The 23,468-nt window shown below is 37.8% G+C and overlaps 1 protein-coding gene and 1 pseudogene across 3 annotated transcripts in view; one reads left to right on the top strand and one right to left on the bottom strand.

Annotated features, from left to right (window-relative positions):
- LOC137977522 (CAP-Gly domain-containing linker protein 1-like) overlaps positions 1–23,468 on the top strand; it is a 312,978-nt gene that overhangs the window by 117,656 nt on the left and 171,854 nt on the right. For all 3 annotated transcript variants that reach the window (XM_068824767.1, XM_068824768.1, XM_068824769.1), the window contains 4 exons: positions 7,823–8,104; positions 9,906–9,963; positions 10,371–10,454; positions 15,063–15,130. In XM_068824767.1, coding sequence (XP_068680868.1) covers positions 7,823–8,104; positions 9,906–9,963; positions 10,371–10,454; positions 15,063–15,130 — 492 coding nt within the window. The remainder of the gene's footprint in view (positions 1–7,822; positions 8,105–9,905; positions 9,964–10,370; positions 10,455–15,062; positions 15,131–23,468) is intronic.
- On the bottom strand, positions 2,545–4,137 carry LOC137975415 (uncharacterized; annotated as a pseudogene).

Here is a 23,468-nt window from a genome sequence, read left to right as displayed (position 1 = left end):
TATCTATGTATCTATGTATCTATCTATCTATCTATCTATCCATCTATCTTGTGCACCTTCAACACTCCTTTTGGTCTTTACAGGTTTAAGTGTTTACCATTTGGCATAATTGTTTCCAGCAAAAGTTCTACGACATCTATAAGAAGATACCCAATGTTACTGGCCAGGGATAGCCGACAACATCATCATTTTTAGCTTGAATGAGGAAGAACTTGACCAAGCTTTCGTCAACATGCTTGAGGCCACCAGAGCAAACAATGTGAGTCTGAATTCTGAGAAACTACAGTTCAAACAACGAAGTGTCAATTTCTTCTGCCACACACTGACACAAGATGGTATCCTTGCTGCAGCTGACAAGTCAGAAGCTCTCAAGGACATCTCTGCACCATCTAACACAAAGGTGCTCCTGTCCCAAGTAGATGTGATCTTGTTTTAGCTGGTCATGAAGGCAAAACCAAATGTTTGCTTTTTACCGGGCAATCAGTCTTCTGGCCTGGCATATAGTATATATTATCATTTAACGTTTTTGACGGTACTTATATATCTTCTCCTCTTATTATTATCATTATTATTATTATTATTATTATTATTATTATTATTATTAATATATATTTTTTAATTTATTAAGTATCATATCAAGTGACATTCATGAAATGATGAAAGACTGCGATTTATGCAACAAATGTCAACCAAAGCTGCCAGCAATGCAATCCGATCTTCCAACAAGACCATGGGAGAAGAAGCTAGGATCAGAATATCTTTCAGTTCAATGGTGCAAATTACCTGATTATTGTTGACTATTATTCAGTGTTCCCTATCATCAGACCCCTGAATGGCACCTCAGCATCCATCCATTCCAGCCACTTAACCAGTTTGTTTGCTGAGTATGGCCTACCATCTGCACTAACTGCCGATTTTGATGGCCAGTTTGTCAGCAAGATGTTCAAGAAGAAATGTGGAGAGACTGGTATCACCCTTAATGGGTGAAAGCCCAGATCACCCTACTGAGTAGTAATCTACTCCCTCCGGTCAAGGCACCCTGCCAATGACACTCATCAAATCAAGAAGCCAACCTCCAGAAGAAAACCAAACAAGCAGAATTTTACAGTAAGAGAGCCAGCTGCGACAAGTATGTTCTTAACTGTTCTGAACTAGTGTATGTATGGAACTCTAAAAGGCACATCTGGGAACAGGGAAGGATTTTCAACTGTCAAAACCCTTACAGAGAACCAAGGGCATGATTATATTGTTGAAATGAATGGCAAGCTGTACAAAAGAACAAGAGGGCACCTGCGACCAAAGGGTACTTGTGAGGAGCCACTAGTGCCCAGAATGGAAGACAAGTCAGTACCTACTTTTCCCCAAACCACCCCTGAAACAGTGTTTAGTCAAGAGTCATTCATCAAACAACTCAGTCTGGCTACAACACTGTCTAATGTGGATAGCAACCCTGTGACAACTACGATTCCAATGGAGGTCCCCAGTCCAGTCACCTCTACCTTGGCAGGACAAACCTTAGGGAGTCCATCTAAACTAACACCAGAAGATGAAGTAATCGTTGTTTGAGGTGGAAGCATGTTACCCTAGCCAAGAAGCTAGAAGCTACAATACAATACAATACAATACTTTATTGACACTCCCCAGGTGGGGCTTTTCAGTGACAATGCGACTAACAATATAAACATACCTATTCACAGTTAATTATACAATAGATATTATCACAACATACTTAACTTAAAGTTGTAATAAAATAAATACTAATAAGATACTAAAATACTGTCATAACGTACTATTTAAAAAGTCAGTTTTAAGAGAACTAACTAGATTGTTCCAAATGTGGACCATATGGTAATAAAATGTTCTCTGCCCGGTACTCGTCTTATGCAAGGGATGTTTAATAGTTGGCAACTTCGAGTCACATGCCCGGTGACCGCAATTCTTGTCGTAAATTGATCGCTCAGATAATGTGGAGCTTGACCAATCATGCATTTAAATGCCATGACAGCATCACGGAAACACATGCTTTGTTTAACTGGAAACCAACGTTGATCTCTTAATACAGGGGTTATGTGATCAAATTTCCTGGTTCCTGTAATAATGCGTGCGGCAAAATTCTGCACTGACTGTAGTCTACAGATGTTTTTGTTCGAGGTGTTTGGCCACACTGTAGAACAGTACAGTAATTTGCTGAATACTAAGGCATTTATTACTGTTACCAGTTGGTTACGGTTGAGAACATGTTTAACCCCACCAATTTGTGCGAGACTTGACATGCAAGATGAAGTAGTTTTTAAAACATGGTGATCAAAAGTCAGTTGCGAGTCTACAACAACCCCAAGATCTTTGACCGAAGATGGAAGAGCGAGATCTTTTCCAAGCAGAGATATTTTGAAATCAGGAGGCATATTGAAATAGATTGATAAGAATAGATGGTTTACAGCAGGGGGTCGCCACGTGATAGTGACCACAGCTTTAGACTCCCTTTCAAATTATACATCTCCTTTGGCGTCTTTGCCGATAGCCTCTGCTTGCAGGACATCTGTGTCAACATCTAAGGGAACAGGGGCACCTGAAGCAAGGCAATACAGCCGCGATCGTAAACGCGTTTGTGAAGTTTTTCACAGCATCAATAACACGCACAACAGCCTGTTCACTCTTTGATATCTCAGCCTTTTCTAGTTCACAATGTCTTCCTGACCTTGGATTATCTGGGTCAGTGATGAGATCGACCATTTCAAGAGTCTTCTCATAAAACTGGACTCGTGCTGAAGTTGTGCGGCACCATTTCTGGTACGCTCTAAACTGGTTATACAGGCCAGAGAAGCCACCTGAATATCAGAGACAAGTATGGAAAATAAATCACTTACTGGATTTCAATGAAGGAGAAATCAACGTTTTGGCTGTATCACAGGGCCTTCCTCAGGATTCAGTAGAGTCAGCTTGGGTCATGCAAGTGTCACATGATTTATTTTCTGTACTTATATAATCAACTGGATGACTCGAAACATTCATAGTCATCAAAGAGTGCTAATCATTATAATAATAGCGCTATGTACTTAAATCTATCAATTCCTTACCTGATTTTGCGAAACGCATAAATGTTTCTTCCATTGTCTTGTCTACTGCACGCAGTGCCCCTGGTATCATCGATCACGCCACGGCTATTGCACCCTTGGATAGCAACTCCTTCGCTCCGGGATGTGTCTTTTCGAGGTTCGTCAGGAAGATGACTTGCCAGCTGAGATATCTGGTGAGAAAGAAAGAACAACTGAGTTTTTTTTATCTAGTTTTAAATATTTTAATTAAATTCACTTCAACATTAAATTAATTGAAATGGAGTCATATGATTTGTACAGACCTAGAGTAATTGTGTCCATCGTACGCAAAGAAGAGGATCGCCATCTCGCCATTACACCGATGAAACAGCTCAAGGGTGTTTGTTTTCACCAAGTTGAGAAGCATGAACACAAGATGGCAGTGATTGATGAATGACATCCAGAAAGCAGCAGTCTTCCCCAGATGTCCTTGGATTACGCTCTTCTCGTACAACTGGTATCTACCAATCAGGTTTAAGGAAGGGTCCTTGAGGGCTGCATCAAGATTCTCACGACTACAAGACTTCACAAGATTAAGAAGTACTGCTGGTTCAGAGATGAGAATGTTTTCTTCCTCACAGAAGTGCTCTATCAACAGCCTTTCCATCGCCTCACATACTGCCTTCAAACAAAAGAGGGCCTTTGCATATGCCTTTCCAGTGAGCACACCCTTCATAGATCCACTTGTAACCAGCTGTGCCTCGAAGAGGATCTCTTTATAACCAGGGCCAAGCATTTTGTGGTTTGCAAGCATTCCGATATAGTTCATGGACGTGTGGAAAGGCCCAGTGAGTGTCACATGCTTTGCAAATTCGTTTGGCCATCCCCAGATGATAGGGAGAGCTTTCATACACACTCCTAAATCAAAAGTGTTTATGACCCACTTCTGAACCACTTCAGCGGTTGCATCCTCTGAGCACTTGAGAAGTTTGCGCACAACTGAGCTGTCTGGGATTGGTTGATGGATAGGTTCTCCTTTCACAATTTGGGGAGTTAGATGAGTAGACACTTCATCCAGGGCCTTTGCAAGGGCTGTTTCCATCTCCAGACCAAAGTCGTAGGATTCTGAATGGCCCAGCTTGTTTAAAATTGTAGTACGTTTTTTGCTTCAAAACAAGTGTCTGATTGTCATGCAAAGAAGGATGTGCTTTGGTAATTTCCTTGTTTCGTCGGACACAGCACGGCATAGGTCTTGGCCAATGGAAGATATCAATCGCTTTACTTTCTCACTTGTCTTGTTTTCTTCCTTTCCAGGAATACAGTATTGTGCAAAAGTAATGCAAATGAATTTCGACAAAATTCCTGGCTTTTCTGGGCTTTTTGAAGAAATTTCGCTCAATACGATATTTCGATGAAATTTCCCCGCATTTTCGTGACACCTATGGTTTTGATCCGCGCGATTTTTCAAACAATAATTCGCTTTGCGCGATGAATCACCGTAAATTTTTGAGTGATAACTCGCTCCTCCCGAAAAGTCGCTGCGATTTTTCGAAGGATAATTTCGAAGGATAATTCGCTCCTCCCGAAAATTCGATCTTTTGTTAATCAATAGGCCAAGAACGATTTCAAAACAAAGTTTGCCGAGTGAAATATTTAAATAACCTTTCCAATTATTGCGCACGAAAGAAGCCATTAATCTGCCGAAATAGCATCACAGCTCGACGAAATGTTAGCTGTGAAACTCGCCTGGTTGTTTCAGAAGCTGGTTGAAGTGTGAAATAAAGAATATCACAGCTGCCATGCATCTGCCAACAGGCTTGATGAACCAGAGCAGCAGGTCATTTCACAAGATATTGACAACACTGGTCCTGTTCCTTCAAGAGGCGCCTTAAGTCAACTTGCATCCTTGGTGGCGTGTTGATATTCAGCTGTCGAACACCTTTGAATATGACTTTCGGTGGGAGTTTTTCGCCGTTTGCTTTCGCTTGACGTCTGAAGTCTGAACTCTGACTATTTATTAAGTGGGAAGGTTCAAATAAAAGTGTATGCGTTGTATGCTTATCATTTTCAGGTGTCAACTTTTTAGCTTTTGTTTTTACGTATATCTTTAAATGCATGACTTTTTCACTTTGTTTACGTTAACAAAAAGAGTTTGCATGCCAATTGTGTAAGGATAATTGTTCTCAAATTCATCACATCCTTTTGATACAATGTAACTCTTAATTTTTTGGTGCGTCTTATAACCGAGTATTTTCGCGTAATTTTCAGTTTAAGAACTTAGCTTGATTAAATTGCTAAGTTTGGGGTGCGTCTTATAACCAAATGCGCCTTATAACCGAATAACTACGGTATATGAGTTAAAGGACTGGTACAGTATTCATTTAGTTGCAGGCCATAACCCTACACCTTTAATATGATGACTCCGTTAATACGACCAATTTTCCATGGCTTAAAAGGGAAGATGTTTTTTTTTGTTAAAGAAGCAATCATTTTTGTAAAATTTTGCCCAGGATCTCATTTTCTGTCTTTTAGGATTTGGGGTAATTTTGCGCCATTCCGCGTTTTATGATTTTTCGTCATTCCGGCATTCCATCATTCCGAGTTTTAGGGTCGCCCATGATGATTATTATTATTAATGTTATTATTACTAATTCTTTCAAGTTAAGTGTTTAACTGTCTCATCCTTAATAAAGCTCCTTTTCTAGTTTAAAAAGAGTCTAACCTGTGATCTGGATTATTCATTATTTGAACATTTCTACTGTTACTTATTTCTGTTTCATATAGCTAACACCTTTTGGAAGTCTGAAGGAAGAAATGATCTTTAACTATAATCTGATAAATACATGCCTTATGCATGACCTCTTCCCCCAAATAAAGCAGGAGAGCAGATGCCCCTTCTAAATATTTAGTGTGAACATCATTTTATGTGATTATTGGAATCCTGCCAAATATATGTTGGCTTAGTGTTGAGAGTGGGCACCTTCCACCAGTGTGGTCTGGGTTTGATTCCTAGACTCATCATCCTACATTTGTGTAGGTTTAATTTGTTGCTTCTCTCCTCTACTCATTAAAAAACCAAAATTGTCCTAGTGTTGAGAGTGGGCACTTTCCACCAGTGTGGTCTGCAATCAGTGACACATTGTTGGTACACTGACTGAATTAATTGAGCTTCCCTCCCTCTCCCACCTTTCAATGTTGTTTAGAAACTAAGGCGTACTGAACAGTTAGTTTGGGTGCATTGCACTATCCAACAATTTCTCCTAAAATTGAAAATTATTTTTTCACTATCCAGAAATCGGTAATTGTGAAGAAGAGCTCCCCAATCAATCAATCAATCACTTTATTTAGTAATGCAGGTTACAGAATGGCAGCCAAAAGGCTGATGTGGACCTACAACGAACTAATAAAATGTGAATTTAAAATAATTCATAAAATCATCCTACAGTACTTAAATATTCAATACAAATCATTAAAATAAAATAAGATTCATAGGTAAATAAGTTACGAATTAATCTAAAATTTACATGCAATATAATAAAACTTAAAAATATACAAAATCTCGGTCTTTCATAGCAATCATAGGCGCTTCGAATGAGAAGCTATTTATGTTCTGTGAGAGCCTACGTAAAATGTTTTTAAAACTGTCTTTTTGAATGTTTACATTAAAATTTGTCAGCCTAGCAATAAAATTCCAGATTACAGGTCCTCTATATTGTGCTGATTCCTTTCCCACTTTGTAGTTCACTCTAGGGATTTCAACCTGTAACCCTCCTGTACGTGATGGTCTCAAAAATCCTGTCGGCCGACAGTTGACCGACAGCTTACCGACAGTCTACCGACAGCTAACCAACAGGTTACCGATCTGTTAAGAAAAAAGAAAAATTGTGGACAAAAGCCATATTAGTAGTATAAGTGCTGCTCAAGGTATCGTTATGAACTGCCTTTAACTCTTTTCGTGTAGTTTAGAAGCAATAGACAAGTAAATGCTTACGATCATTTTAGTTTGTCCCGCCGACAGGTTACCGACACGTTGCCAACAGGTCACCGACTGTCGGCCGACTGTTGGCCGACAGTCGGCCAACACTTTGGCCTCAAACATAACAAAAACTGTCGACCGACAGTTGGGCAACAGTCGACCAACAGTTGACCGACAGTCGGGCGACAGGGTTTTTGGGGAGCTCTTCTTCACAATTACCCAGAAATCAATTTGGTATGCAGTGAATGGTGTGGATGTTTGGAGAGAAAATTGAAATTTATGGTGAGCTGCTCGCGTCCTCAAATTTGGACATTTCATGTTTGTAAGGACGAGAGCGGCTGAGAAATCTACCAAAACATTCAGTTGACTCCGACTGTGTGTATCAATAGCGACTTTATAATTAGGCAACAACAACAGAACAAAATCAAATGCAATTTCAAAGGACATTGCTGTCGAGCTGTTAGTGTCTAAAATCCCATGCAAACGGACACAACAATGTTGGCCAATCAACTCCCAACATTGTTGGGTGTTATATGTTGCATCCGCTTGCACACCCTTTTGGAAACTAAAACATACTGAACAGTTAGTTTGGGTGCATTGCCCTATCCAACATTAAACAGGGGAAAGGGGGTGGGTGTTCCAACAACTTATGACTGTGATTGTGGGTTTGATTCCTGGACTCATCATTCTACATGTATGTAGGTTTAATTTGTTGGCTGTCTCGTCTACTCTCATTAAAAAACCAAAATTTGATGTGGTTTCATGTGATATGATTTGATTTACAATCTGAAGTTTAATAATTCTCCATTAGGATGAAAAGACATCGACCTTAGCAAGAGTTGCTGAATTAGAGAGTGACGTTTTGGATTACAAGTCACAGTTGTTCTACCAGGAAACAGCATTGAGAGAGTCTGGTTTGAAGATAAGAGAACTAGAGACAACATTGTCTAGTAAACTGGAAGAACATACAGTGCATGTCACCTCAAAAAAAGAGGAACTAAAAAGCTATACTAAAAAAATTGCTTCGTTGGAAAAGGATTGGAAGGAACGAGAAAAAACCAGCAGAGAACTTGAAATTGAATTAAAAGCGACGGTAAGTTGTAGGAACTGCCGTTTAAATTTTTTAATGCTTTGAACTCTTGAATTAACACATTTTTGCTGATCATTTGCACATCCTTGAGGACACTGGCTCGGTTTTATGTAAAGTAAAACAGTAATCCAGTATGGCACATTTTCCCACCAAATGCGAAATCTTATGCTAAAGTTTATTTTTGCCACTGTGGCAAACAGCAAATCGTTAACGGGTAAGGGCTAATGGCACTTTGAAGTATATGGTCGACTTTGAAAAGGCAATGCTAAATGTCTATATTTACCATTTCCCTCCTCCAATGGCCATTGTCATATTTTATTCATCATTGTGGAAACTCTTAGGGGCCAAAGGGTGGACAACATGCATCTACGTACTCTCAAAACTGCCCCAATAGAGTAGAGCCCACTGCACAAGATTATTGCATATGAGGATACAGCTCAAAGGCCCACATTTTCGTTGCAAATCTGTACATGTACATGCCTTCATAAAAATCACGTTTTTGTAATAAGAAATTCTTTCAATGAAAATGTTCTGAAATGTAATTGTTCATTCATGAATTATCAGTGTAGTAGCATTTTGAAATGAAGGAGAAAGGCCATTTGAACCAGCGCCCCATTCAAGTGTCTCCTCTGAATGCCTGCACCAAATGGTAGCACTTACTGTAACATTGAAAATAAAAATTGGCAAACAGAACAGGGCTAATCCAAACATGTAACGTTTAAGGCGAGTTGTGGCCTTTGTTACAAAATGCTAATCACTAATTTCCAGTTGGCTCACTTCTCTTTGAAGGCCACAACGTTTTTGTAGTTTGAGGTTACAGGTAATGAACAGTAGTATTCCAAACATTGTGTAGAACCCATTATCAATATTATACCTTATAAACAAGTTTATATTGACGAGAACTTTCATTTTGTGCAAATAACATGATGTTTGCAGGTTTTACTAGAATCAGAACCTTGGCTTTCACAAATAAAAATCTACATGTAATCTTGTGCTTCTCTGATAATAAAAGAATAGAGTTTATGTTCATGCAAGGTAATAAATGTTTTGGCCCAACTCTGACTCATTTTAGCCTGAGCTGCTAGGAGAGGGTTAAAAATGAACTATGAGATGGGCCAAAACCATATTTATTTCCAAGAACATATATTGCATCACTGTTATTATCACTTTGGAGGGCTTTGGGAAAAAATGACATGACATTCTGTTTTAACAATTACACAATAACTTTTATTTAAATCTTCCTTCAATGAAAATACACCATCAAGCCATTCGAGTTTTCATAATTTATGAAAGAAAAATTTGATACATCTTATTTTTTAAGTGTTGAAATTGCTAGACTGACATTTTAGCATAACTGGTTAAACAGAGTGTGTTAATTGGCTCTAAGTTACAAAACGTACATTCACTTCACCACCATTTTTGGGTTGTTAGAAGCTGAGAAGTGTGTGATTTTACCAATTTATCGTTGAATTCTATGTTTTCAGACATGATTTTGACTGTGATTTCTGTCACCAACGCTGCAAGAACCAGCAGCGAACATTGTTTCCTTGGCTCCTTTTATTGTGCAGTTGTTTGATTCTCACTTTTTATTGCTTTATTTCAGCAGGGTAAAATACATTTTAGCCTGCAGTAAGTGTGCCACAGTGCTTGACAAAGTGATAATAATTATTTTTGTTTTTAATTATCAAGTTATTATCAACACCAAGTACATGTAAAGGTTGCATCTTAGCATTTTCTTTTGCAATGCATAGGTAAAATAGGTGACCATTACTAAATTTCTTCATTCCATTATTTTTCCTTTTAGAAATCAGAACTTGTAAAGTTAAAGGAGCAAAACGAGTCTCTACAGAAATCATTGGCTGGTATGTCAATTTGTATTTAGAACATTTTAGTATGAATGTGGAAGCTTATTGATGGTAGAAACTGAGGTGAAACTAATTTGCTTACTTATGAAGTAATAATAATTATAAGTCCTTAGAAGTTCCAAATGATTTTTGTTTTGGAATTTTCGATACCTGTAAATCATGTAAATCTACTCTGGTTTAAAGAATACTCTCAACTTAGAATGCTACAGTTTTCCAGACCCAATGTTTTGATACTGGGGCTAGTATCTTCAGTGGGGTAAGAGGTAGACATTGCAAATTAAGTCAACAGGTTACTTTTTGTAGCTCTCAGAAACTGTTCTTCCACTGACTTCAATGAAATATTTAAGCTGTAAAGAGAAAGCCATTAAGCATTACTTACTTTTAATAAATTGATTTGTCATCAGAGCTCAAAGAGAAACTCCTCATAAAGGAGACTGAATTTTCCACTCTCTGCGGTGAGCTTCAAGTGATTAAAGATACAACTATTGGTAAGAATATTAACCAATAACCACCCATTCATTTTCTCCTTGGACATTTTATTAGTATGGTTTACTTAAGAGGCCCTGTAAAAATCAGCTGAAGCACATTTCCATTGGAAATTGAGGTTGAAAACGTTTCTTGAGATCATACAATAATTATTGGCCTATATTCATGTAACATGCACGAAAACGTTTGATGCAACTTGCTGACATTTCCAAAATTATTTGAAATAATATATTTCTTTTATCAAGATTTCTATATTTCAAATTTTAATCATCTGTCACAATGCTTAGGCATGAATCACCATGTTTAGGTTAAGACGTTTTTTGGAGAAAAAGGTCTTTACAAGTTTAGGCATGATTATGTGGGGTGTCATCTGAAGTACAATTCAGTTTGTTATTCAAAACAGGAAAAACAAGCAAAGATCGAAATGCTTTCACTAGTGCCAATCACAGTTCTACTTAACTGAGGCATAGCCAGTAAACATTCCAAACATTCCAGCCTGATGAAAACCGCAGCCTTACTATTTTAGACACAATCATGGAACAAATGATGAACTGAACTATACTACCCTGGATGTGCATACACATGTACATGTGCAATATACACAAGTTGAGTTAGTTTGTCTCTTGCTGTTGATCCGTCTTTTGTCTTGGACGTAAGGCCCCAGTTTTTCAAAAGGTGGATAACGCTATCCACTGGCTAGCGCAATTGGTTTGGCTATGACTTACCCAGTGGTTTATCTGGTGGACAGCACTATCCATCATTTTCACAACTGGGGCCAAGTCATTAGGCTTGAAGATTGCTTAAAGGGAAGTCAACTTTACTTACTGGAAGTCTGGTTTTCCAAAGGAAGCTATTATAATCTTGACAGATGGTGACGACTTGTGAGAAAACGAGGCGACCTGTCTTTAAGTCAGGTTGAGTGTCCTGTGTACAAATCTGATAATTTCCAGTACCAGATATTTCAATGCTTCATTCTAAAAGGCAGCTGCTAAAACATTGTTAATTCTGTGTATGCTGTGAGACATTGTTAAAGTGACAACAAATGCGTGTACACAGACTACTATGCACACATGCCGATTTATTGTACGCTTTGTCGTCAAAGCTCTTTCAAACACTGTCATTAACAAAAACCTTGAATAGCACCAACATAGGCCTCCTGATCACAAGTGGCACCAAAATCCAGTTGTGTGCTTGTTCTTTACTATGACTAAAATACATTTAAAACAGATCACTCTACGATCGCCTTACAAATTTCCTTACAGTCCAACACTAGAAGCCAATGTTTTTGAAAAATAAATACTGCTTTGTTGTCTGAAACAGAATACGTCAATCAGATCACAGCGCAAACTAAAGATGAATGTTCTCAAGATAGGCTTAGCTACATAATTCCGAAATTTTTTTGGGAATTTTAGACATCAAAAATAATTTTAGAAACTCTCAGGAATTTTAGAAAAAAATTGACAATTTTGAGAATTTTAGAGCAATTTAAACTTTCGCCTGACATGTTGGAAACTTTTCACAGGCCAAAACGTTGACAAAACGTGTTTTTTTGTATTCCAACCTACCAGGAGAGGGGTCATATCCATTCTTTATCAGCAGTTATTAACCAAAAGGGGCCCTACAGTGCATCTAAGCAGTGGTTTCTCACCGTAGTTTCGGAATCCAGATGTTTGCTTAATAGCAAATGTGGCAGACTTTGCACTACAAGAAATGAAAATTATAAGAATTGTCTGGAATTTTAGAGAGTTTTTGCAGAACTTTAGACATTTCTAAAAGAATTTTAAAACTTTTGTTTGGGAAATTCCAGAAAGAATTTTGGGAATTATGTAGCTAAGCCTCTCTCAAGATAATACTGTTGACACGGGCCTTTTATGGGAGATGATTAAAATGAAAGTATAGCATGTATACCAATGTGACCAGTATCATGCTACTTTACAGCGTACATCTTTGATATTGGACATCCATGTTTTGATCAATGGACACCTGTCAAAACGAGGTATCTGCTGACCAGTATCACATTACAATAGCGTAGGCTCAAGCTTAGAGCTTACTGAGGTCAGCTGTTTTTTTTTTAAAGTTGACCGCTGACCAGGTACTGGTTTTCGATTGGATTGCAGGCTCTACCCAGTTTAACTCACCTAGACATAAGCGAGGCTTCATTTTTCTTGCGCTTTCTGTGGCTCAGGTGGAAAATGGTTTGGAAAATGTTTTATTTCTCCATTTTTCGGTGGTTTCAATCCAGTTTGCAATATCATGATAGCTGTGGTCCACACAGACGGCTACACAGTTATTTAAGCTAAGCATCAGAAGGATATAAACTTAAAGCAGAGTGTTTATTTTTAATTTGCTTAGAGCTGCTTTTTTCTCTGTATTGCAATTTTTGGCATATCTTTAGAAGCTCTGATAATTTTGCATGATGCCTGGAGGACCTATGACTAGAACAGAAACGAAAGGAGAGCGAAAGAGAACGGCAACGACAAAACAGAATACCAGTAATAGCTCATACTTAGCGGAAGAAGTTACTCCACAAATTATTTTCTTGGGCACTAAGCCGTTTGTTATTTTCAAAAAGTGGTTGAATCGGTTTTACCTTTGTTCAGGAATGAAAATCAAGTTTTTATTGTCAACTGGAATTAAATAACAATTATTTGTACTCTTTTGGACATAAAGAAAAAGTTGATTTGTTTGTTTGTTTTGCTCTAAAATGCAAGGGAACAAGTGCTTTTTAATCCGTTTGGCCAACTCTTTTTCGATGTGCCTCGACAGTGACAAGAAAATGTTGCCTTTATGTTATAAACACGTAATCGCAACGAGTTCTCGTAAAATTAGGGGGAAATTTCACTAGCTTGTGTTTCCAGAAGTTTGTTTGTAGCAACTAAATCTTATTTAAGCTTTGGAGCGGATCTTGTTTGAAGTTTGTCCTTTCTTGGTTGCCATATTTTGCCGATTAATCTTGTTCCAAGCCACCCTGTCGTGTTTCAATGAAATACATCAAAACGTGAATGATCTCCTTGTCAGAAATAACGTAGAATAAAGTACATCAGTAAAACTCTTTTTTGACCTTGAACTGACAATTTTTTTTATGGCTTCTAATTTTAGCGTGATTCCTATTTGCTGGCTATTGACAGTTGTTGCTAGCCTTACAGGCCGTAAGAATAAATAACCTGGAAGCTCCGCTTTTAGGCTTGGCTAAATCTATATATGCCATAAATTCCATCTTGTTTACAATATCGTGATACGTGGTCAGTGTCCTACCATTCAGAGAGGACCACACTTCAAGACATTTCCTATAATATTTCGCCAACTGTATTTTTCATTTGCTAGAGTCAAAATTAAAATAAAGAAGAAATATCCCACCAATGGGTGATATTCTGGTAGTCATGTAATAATTTCTTTGAGCAAATGAAACGTTATGCACTAATCATGGATTCGATATCTAACATTTTCAGCCCACCTTTATTAATATCTGAAATAAATGCAGGGAAGAGTTTCACTTTATCTTTCCCATTCCAAATGAAGTTATAGATGATTGAATTTGCTTCTTTAACAAGGTCCTTCAGAATTGGAATCACTGATGCTCAGAATAAAAGCTTTGGAATTGCAAAAGTTTTAACAATTTGAATTTTACCCAAAATAGATAAATTTCTCCATTTCCACATATGAACTGATTTCTTTATAGATTTCAAAGTTTGCTGAAAATTATGGTCATTCTTTTGTTTTTCGTCAGAATTAAATTGAAAGGAGCTTCTTCCCCAATATTTACCATCTGGTTGGCGAACTTGCATTAACCAGCTTTTTTTCTGTCTCTCATTATTTGACATTTTTCACAGTCGGATGAAGTTTTCACTTTGACAGGACAGATTGTCACCATCTGATTGGATCGTCACCATTGGTCACCATCCGTCCAATTTTTTTATCTACTTAAAACCAAGCTTGCTATACCCAGATTTTATTTCTGTTACAATGTGACATTTTCCATAGATGGACAGACTCTTCACTTGGTTTAATCGTCATCATCTGGTCTTATTGTTAGCATCTGTGACTAGTTGAGGCCATTTTTTTTTTTCGTGATCTGACATTTTCCACAGGCGGATGGACTTTACACTTTGACGGGTCATCACTAAGTCTTTACCAAAAAATAGTCAATCCAACTCAGTTTGTGTGTATTGGACAACATTCTCTTTATGAAATATGGTGAATAACATTATTCACTATTTGTACAACATTCAACACTCGTGTTGGTCAGAACGTTTTCAGTTTGCTAAGGAAGAAAGTGACGTGAAACTTGACCAACTTCTTCAACTCACAAGGCAATGCGTAGGGGTACCTTATGTGACTAAGATCTAAATTTCATTAGTTAAATTACCTTGACAGTCTTGCTTTTGAGAGGAAGGGAATGTAACAATCCAGGGAAAAGAGTTAAACAGGTCTGAGCCTTTGTAATCCTGTTTTACTGCAGACTGCAAACTGCAGTTCAAGGATCAGGATTAGGTATGAGGGTGAGAATTTTAGTCACAGTAGGCAAAAAAGACAGGGGTGGCTAGAAACCAGGTGGAAAGGGGTCTGCTTCACAGTCCTTTTAACGATACACTGTACATATCTTTTTTCAGAACTTCAAAAGCAACTTCGTTTTAGTGAAAGCAAATCAGATAACCTCACTGCGGACAAAAACAAATTGGTAAGAACGTATGCCAGTCGCGTCTCATTTTCACTTGTGTGATACGAAAAGACACAAGTAACGTGACAATCCCAGGAGCATTTTTTTGATCCCAAGTATCTTTTACTTTGGATCAAAAATCAAATTAGTACATTTTGGTAATGTTTCTGAACCTGCTTATCACACAAGTGGAAAGCAGGCTTGTGAGTGCAATTCCAACTTGAATCTAAACCTCCTTTTGCTACTGCATTAGTACATGTACACTGTACACACTGTTTTTGGTTCTAGTAACCACTTGTTATGAAAGAAATGTATTTTTCAAGTGCATGCAGTGTATATTCCGAAAGAATTAAGTGATCCTCAAAAATAACTGGAAAGTTTAAACAATTGTCACTTTGTATAGACACCTGAAAAATTCAGTTGGCAGATTTTTTACAGGAGAAAATATAGTGATCCTGAATTTTGCAGGTGTCCATAGGGTAACAATTTCTTAAATTGTCCAGTTTAGGGCAAGCATCACTTCTACGTTTCATATATAAAATGCACTTCAAAAATAATTTTTTTTCATTCACCAGTCCTTTCACAGGAATACCTGAGCCCAACAAACTGACCCTCTCCCAACTGTGTGGCTTCATAGCTCAGTTGGTGGCGAAGCAAAGCAGAGGTCACGGGTTTGAATCCTGTTGGAGCTGCCTGAGTTTTTCATGTGTTTATACTCCTTATTCGATAATGGCCGCCATTTTAGTATTCTTTTGTTTCCTTGCAAATTGGCCCTTTTGGCCTCTCTTTCAAATGTAAAATTCAAAAGAATATTTAACCTAGAATGCAACCAAAAGGACCAATTTGCTATCAAACAGAAGAATACTAAAATGGCGGAAATTTCGGAATGAGGTGTATAAAGTGATAATTGCTTTAATTGTCCAGTGAAGTGCTAGGATCACTTTTATCTTTTGTACAGGTTGTTATTGTTTGTGTGCAAATTAAAAATAAGTACATTGTAATTTATTTATTTTTATATGACTGGTTCATGAGTGTCAAATTTACAAGCAAAAGTGCTAGATGTGCTGGAACACATTGATTGAACTAATTGTGCAAATGTCACCAGGTCCAAATGCTCTTGAAGCCTTGCAAAGATTACTTCACCTCTTTATTGAATTCCGGGTTACTTTAAGGAGACATTGAACACATGACACAGAATTCTTGAGATTCCTTACATTGGCTGTTTCTCAGCTGTAGCAAAAGGCTTGGTGTACACACTTGTCAAACCATTTTGCAGACCCACTGAATATGACGGGCCTTTGTCTACACTAATGTCTGCGTGTACGTGTCATTTGAGACAGAAGTCTTAAGCTTTAAAGCAGTTAACAGCATCAAGAGTCTTGTGTTTGGTAGTGCTTAAAAAAGCTGTATGTTTATAAAAATGGAACATGTGTTTATCTTACTCATAAGATCTGGCACATTTCTTTGATCGTTCTCCTTGCAGAAACCTTGATAGTGAGTTTGGTTCACATTTTGTTTTGTGTTAAAAACTTAACTTCTTAATGTACGTGTATTAACAATAGTGTATGTAATATTGAACACTTGTAAATCATACAAATGTAAGTCTTATGCTGCTTCCGATAGAAAAAGCATAGCGAGGTGTCTGAAAGATTAGAATAACTCAGATTTTTTATAATTTCAACATGCAGCTCAATTCTTTTCATGTGAGTACCCAAAACTTGTCAGCAAATGTAAATGCTGCAGACATCTTTTTAAGAAAATAAAGTTTATCTTTTTTCTAGGCAAAGGTGACCTCTTGTACTTATAAAGCACTGTGAAGCAAAAGGAAGAACTTTCAATCTCCTCTGTGCTGATTTTTGCCTTGAAGCCATCCCAACTCAAAATTTGTTTATTGAATTTTTGTTTTTTCTTTGTACCTAAGTTACCTTTTGTTTTGATCAAGGGACTGATGTTTTTGTAAACCAAGTGCTGCAAGTCGTAACTTTCATCAGCCAATCAGAATTAATTTGTAGTGTTAGCGGCTTTGACACATGCATATCATGATTATTGTGAAGTGGTAACTCTGGTTGTCAAGCTACAAAGTTTCAATTATAGTACTAAATAGTAGTACAAAAACTAAATTTTCTTGTCTTAAGATAAGATAAAAAGGTAATAAAACACAGCTACTGGTATTACTACATTGTAAAACAACAGTATTACTGTTCTAAAGACACTGTTGTGGCAAATGAAAAAAAAAAAACGTTTAAATCTGTCTCTTTTAAAGAAGGGATGATAACAAAATTGAACTCCTTTGCTGGTGTTTGCTGCATTCAAAGTAAATTGTGATTGGGATGTTTTGGTTTATGGGGTCATATTTAAAGAAATGGCAAGAATCTGGTTAACAAGGCATTTTTTCCTTTACCCTACACTTAGGTCTTAAACCACTTTCAACACTTTCAAGGAACTGTAGTACACTATGACACCAAGCAGCTATGTTTAAGTACTAGACCAGGCCAAATGAAGCTATTTGCAAAGTTGACAAAAAACTCTGAAGTGGATTCAGCACCACATATAGCCATCACACACAGTGTTGTTTTGGTTATATAGTTCATGTCCAAACTACATTCAAAATACTGATGCGAACCCTGTGGTAAATCATGAAGACTTTCGTGGAACTTACTTCTAATAATAACAGGAAGATTGCAAAACTCTATTTTTTAATGCATACCACAGGATTGTTGACTTAATTTCTTAGGATGAAGCGTAATTTAATTAAGGCAATCAATGTTCGGTTAATTAGTTTAAAAAAGTGTTTTTGAAAGCTGTCATACATAAGGAATCATTTTGTTGGACCATTTGGTTGGAAGAAAATGGCGGAGCTTTGCACGCACCGAGGAGCACCATAGTTAAGAAAATATGGTAACTGCTCGATGTAAGAAATTTTGGATTTATAGCCGTGACGTCTTCAACCGTCTGTATGTACATCCACCCCTCCATGTATGCCAATGTGACCAGTATCATGCTAGTTTACACCATACATCTTTGATATTGGACATCTATGTTATGATCAATTGACACCTGTCAAAACAAGGTATCTGCTGACCAGTATCATGTGACCATATTGCGGGCTCAAGCGTAGAGCTTACTGAGGTCGGCTGTTTTTTTTTTTTAAAGTTGACCGCTGACCAGGTATTGGTTTTTCGATTGGATTGCAGGCTCATCCCATGTTAACTCACCTAATCATAAACAAGGCTTAATTTTTTGCACGCTTTGTGTGGCTCGACACGGCTACACGGCCATACTATGTGAACTATAGTTCGCACACAGTCAACCCTTTTCGTGGTCAGGTGGAAAACTGTTTTGAAAATGTTTTTTTTCTTCATTTTTTGCTGCTTTAAATCCGGTTTGACATATCATGATAGCTGTGGTCCACACTGGTGGCTACGCAGTTATTCAAGTCAAGCATCGGAGGGACATAAACTTAATTTGAGAGTCAATCTTTAATTTGTTTACAGCTCCTTTTTTCTCTGTATTGCAATTTTGGCATATCTTTAGAAGCTCTCATAAGGTTTCAAGACGCCTGGAGGACCTATGACTAGAACAGAAACGAAAGGAGAGAGAAAGAGAAGAGAATGACAAAACATAATACCAGTAATAGCTCATTCTTAGTGCAAGAAGTTACTCCACAAATTCTTTCCTTGGGCACTAAACCATTTGTTATTTTTTACAGACACATCATTTAAAATGGATGCATATTTTTAAACACTTGTTTACCGGTTATCGGTTTTTCCTTTGTTCAGGAATGAAACTCGAATTTTTATTCTCAACTGGAATTAAATAACAATTATCTGTCCTATTTTGGACACAGATAAAGTTGAATTGTTTGTTTTGCTTTAAAATGTGAGCGAACAAGTGCTTTTTTTAATCGGTTGGCCCAACTGGTTTTTGATGTGCTCTTTTTTGACCTTGAACTGACAAAGTTTTTAGATGGTTTCTAATATTATTTTAGTGTGATTTCTATTCGCTGAAAATTGACAGTTGACTCTGAAATGGCTTTTTTGCTTTCCCATTCGCTCGCTGAGGGTGTACTTGATTTCTTTTAAAACTCATGTGGTTCAAGAAAAATTCATTGCCAAACTGGTAAATTTCAAAGTAAATTTCCCTGGAATAACCGATGTCACACTCATGGCCTCGTGATTCATGCGATATTGATTTTTGGCGTGAAATTTACCGTGGAATTCACTAGTTAGGCAATGAACTTTTCTGTGGAAGAAAGCAAAGAAAATGATTTCATTAAGCAGCAACCGGAAACACCAAAGCGTGGATAATTTGAAACCTTTTATTTTCACAAACCCTACAGGCAGTAAGAATAAATAACCAGGGAACTCTGCTTTTAGGCTTGGCTAAGTCTATATATGGTATTAGGGTTTTAAAGCTATCATGATCAATTACTGGTATCTTCATTCAAACTTCCAATTAAATGGAAGTTAACATCAATCATTCCTCAACATTGTGTGTGGAGAATCTGGCCATGCCAGGCTCTGGTTGTGTGTGGGCTGTGTAGGGGAGACTAAAGAAAACATGACTGCACTCAACCAACAAAAATGGAGAGGAAAGAATATGGAGACTCGGCTAGCAGTCCAAAGTGTGATTACAAATCCCTATGCCACCAACTAAAGTTGAAAAATGAATTGTGTGGTAAGGCATAACTGCAGCAGACTTTTGAGGGGAAGGACAGTGAGATTGAGCAGTGCCAATATAAAGCCGAGAAGATGGCATGTTTTGTCCAAGGTGCTAAAGAGAAGATGGCTGCATGCTTACAGGAGGCTGATTAGAGATCAGCAGGAGCGGTTAGAACTTAGAAATTTACAATGCTCTGCTCAACCACAGCAGCAGGTCACCATAGCTAAAGTTAGCTGAAACGTCTTCTTGGTCTTACCATATTTATATGTGTCAACATATTTTTACTTGTTGGTTGATGAGTCAGTTTGTTTGTTATTTGTTTGTTTAAGCAGGTTGAAGTTTTGGCAGCTATTCAGCTGAGGTCGACCTGCTATACCCACCCACCCACCCATATACACACAGAGGACAGCCACAACACCGGGAACTTTATCCCGTAGTCTTCTTGAATAGTGTGTGGGTTCTTTAACATCCCACAGGGAACTAATGAACATGGAAGTTATTTGTGAGACGGGACCTCCGGCTTATCGTCCTTATCCGAGAAGACTTAAAAGTCTAACCATTTGCAGATGTAATTACAAAGGCAGCACTTTCTCCTCAGTTATTTAAAGACCCTGAGTGTTGGTCCAGCCGGAGTCGAACTCATGACCTCCCGCATGGCAGCCCTGTGCTCAACCAACTGAGCCACCAGTGCACGGACACAGTTGTGTCAGTGAAGTGTTGACCATTGCATTTGCCAACACGGTTGTGTGTTGACATGTTTTTTACTTATGTGGATAGGAGAGCAAGAAAGATTGTGGTTGAGAATGGAATGCTCTTTTACTTTGGCATCATGGTGCAACCTTTAACACTCGTGCAATATTCGGTGTGCTTGACAACACTGATTGTTATTTGTTCCTCAGAACATCTTTTCTTCTACATCCTAGCAATTCCCTAATAATAGTGTCCAACTCGCTTGACCAGCTTCACAAGACACCCATGATGATGTTAACTTGATGAATTCGATATCCGTGAAGCTCTCATCATAGTGGACTGTTCTTCAGTGTCTTCTCCTTTTGACCTGCTTTCAATTCAAGGACAGCTCATCTCGAGCACGATGACTTGCTGTTTCTTCTGGTCGATGATCCTTGCATGTATCCCTCTGGGCTGTATAGATCGAGCTTTGTTGTTAACAGTTGCTCATACAGTTCAAACATACCAGCTTACATGTATGGCATGCATTGGACACGATATCCATCCACTAAGCCACCAGAAACATTCTTCATTATTCAGTGTGTCTCATCCATCTGCCTCACACTGGAAAACTGAGTCGTGAGTCAAAACCTTTGGTTACTGTAAAACCTTTTAAACTTCACTGGGATGATCCCTAAGGATTAAGTACAGATAAGTAATGTGAAAGTGGGATTTGAAAACGGTATTGTCTTCTTGTTACATATAGTGTAGACATTTACAGACATTCCTTTCTTCTTGTTACATTTTTATAGAATTAAATTGGGGCACTCTCTTAAAAAGTCGAATCTTGATTAATAATAGCTATTTTTTGCTTTGTAATTTGAACATTGTATTTAGAATCTCCTCTGAAGAAATGTTGTCAGCCAATTACAGTGACTCCTGATCTGCAAGCAGTAGAAACAGCTACCTCAGTCGCTAGGCCAACAAGAAGAGGAAAAAAGCTGGTTCATCACCTGGTGAAGACGTATGCATTAATATTACAGAAGCATTGGCAAACTATAAATTACGGCTTCCCAAAAAATATATATATTTGGCGAACACAATCGCACTCTTCAAGCAATGTGGTTTAAGGAATTCCCCTGGTTGCACTACAAGGAACAAAACTGATTGCACACTTTGTTTCATTTGTGTCCAGCAAAATGGAAATCAAATCTCTGTACTGCTAGAGAAAAAAAAGAACTGGCATTCTCTTCTACGGGGCTTACGAACTGGAAAAAGGCATTATGCCATTTTAAGGAACATCAAGTAAACACAAAATGGCTGTTGACTATCAACTCATAATTCCCAAAATGTGCGAAAATTTGCTGCAAAACAGACAATGGAAAGAACTCGTCTATGCTTAGTTAAAATTATGGAATTAATATAGTACCTTGTCCGCAAGCCTTCCAGGGCGGCCCTGACGATGAATCTAACTTTATTTAGCTGCTACAACTAAGGGCAAAAGACGAACCTTTTGTCATTAAATGCCAGACATAACTAATCGATGAGCAATGGCATCAATCATTGATCAGTTGATTAGTGATTGATTATTGCCGATGATCAATGAGTAATCGAAGCCCAAAAATTTTGTGGCTTATCGATTACTCATCGGTGACATCGATTACTCATTGATGTAATTGATTACTCATCGATGACCCATCTATTACTCACCGACTATTATAATGCGCAAAAAAGACACTGCTTTCTTGTAATATTTTTTTCGTTTGTGATTCTTTTAGCTGTGTTAGACGAAAATTTTCCTTGTATCTCAGTGACAATGTCGAGGTACAAAGTGCTAATCACAAATAGAGATGATTCTTAATTGTGCAATATTTCACTTGACCCAACTCTTTATGTAATAACAAAACAACCAGTCTGAAAATGGAACTAACAAATTCGCTACAAGAATCGACTGTGGTTATCGATTTTTTTTGGTGGGTGTTTGTCAGCAAAGTAAAACTGCTTCAGCTTAGGCAAACATCCGTCATAAGCAGTTACATAACCAGCGTGAGTGTTGAGTATTTGAACAATTTCCGATTTTTTGGCCTTTGATCTAAACGCGATTCCTTTATCTTTAAGAGTTGTTTTAGAACCGCTATTGTCATATTTTCGGGAAGTCCCTGTTTCATTCGTCTATTTTTTCATTCTTTTCTTTCTCTTGGGCTTCCTTCAATTTCTTTTGTTGCATCTCCAGTGTCTACCGGTGGCCCTCGATTTCTGAAAGAATTTTGTTATCGAGTAAAAGAATGCCTTCAGAAGATGGAGTTGCTGGAATCTTTTGACAATTTTTTAAAAATTTTTTAAAGGAAACTAGTGAGCAGCACACAGCAACTGATCTTGTTAACTTCGTTTATTATCCGACTGGTTTCATCTGATCAAACAGACTTCATCAGGGATTCTAACAAGATGTCTAAAGGGAACTAGTTTTTTACATGAAGTGATAGTACAAAAGCACATTCCACTAAGGGTGTGAACAGCAAGACAGCCACAAGAAATATGCGCAAGATGTTTCGTAAAACCTGCGTAGAAAAGGTGTAAAGTATAATTTTAATTTTGGGGGTCACGACTTAACATTAATCGTGAGCCCCAAAAGTTTGCAGGCCACGTGTTGGAAAGATCCCAGGGTAGAGGATCCGAAATTCTCAACAAACCTAAGACCTTTGAACAACTGTCAGAGGAAGGAAGAGAGCCCTACCGAAGAATAAAGAACTGGCTACGGCAAGAAGGTCCCATAGGGGATACGGCTGAGAGGAAAGATTCAAGGTTCATGTATCACTTTTGAACAAGTGTAATTTGATCAATTTGGAAGACCATATGCCTTGTGTACTGACATCGTTCATAGAAATGTTTTTTTTTTCATGAGTGCTCCGTCGCTTTGCACATTAAAGTCATTTTGTTTTTGTTTTATAGGAAAAAAGAATCGAGCTGCTTCATCAACCGCAAATAGGAGGACGAAATTTTCACATTTGCAGAAAATGGCCTTTGAGGC

The sequence above is a fragment of the Montipora foliosa genome, chromosome 11 (assembly GCF_036669935.1).
Source record: "Montipora foliosa isolate CH-2021 chromosome 11, ASM3666993v2, whole genome shotgun sequence".
NCBI classification, from domain to species: Eukaryota; Metazoa; Cnidaria; class Anthozoa; order Scleractinia; family Acroporidae; genus Montipora; species Montipora foliosa.
The sequence above is the reverse complement of the archived record's forward strand: the minus strand, read 5'-3'. Positions and strand labels throughout refer to the sequence as shown.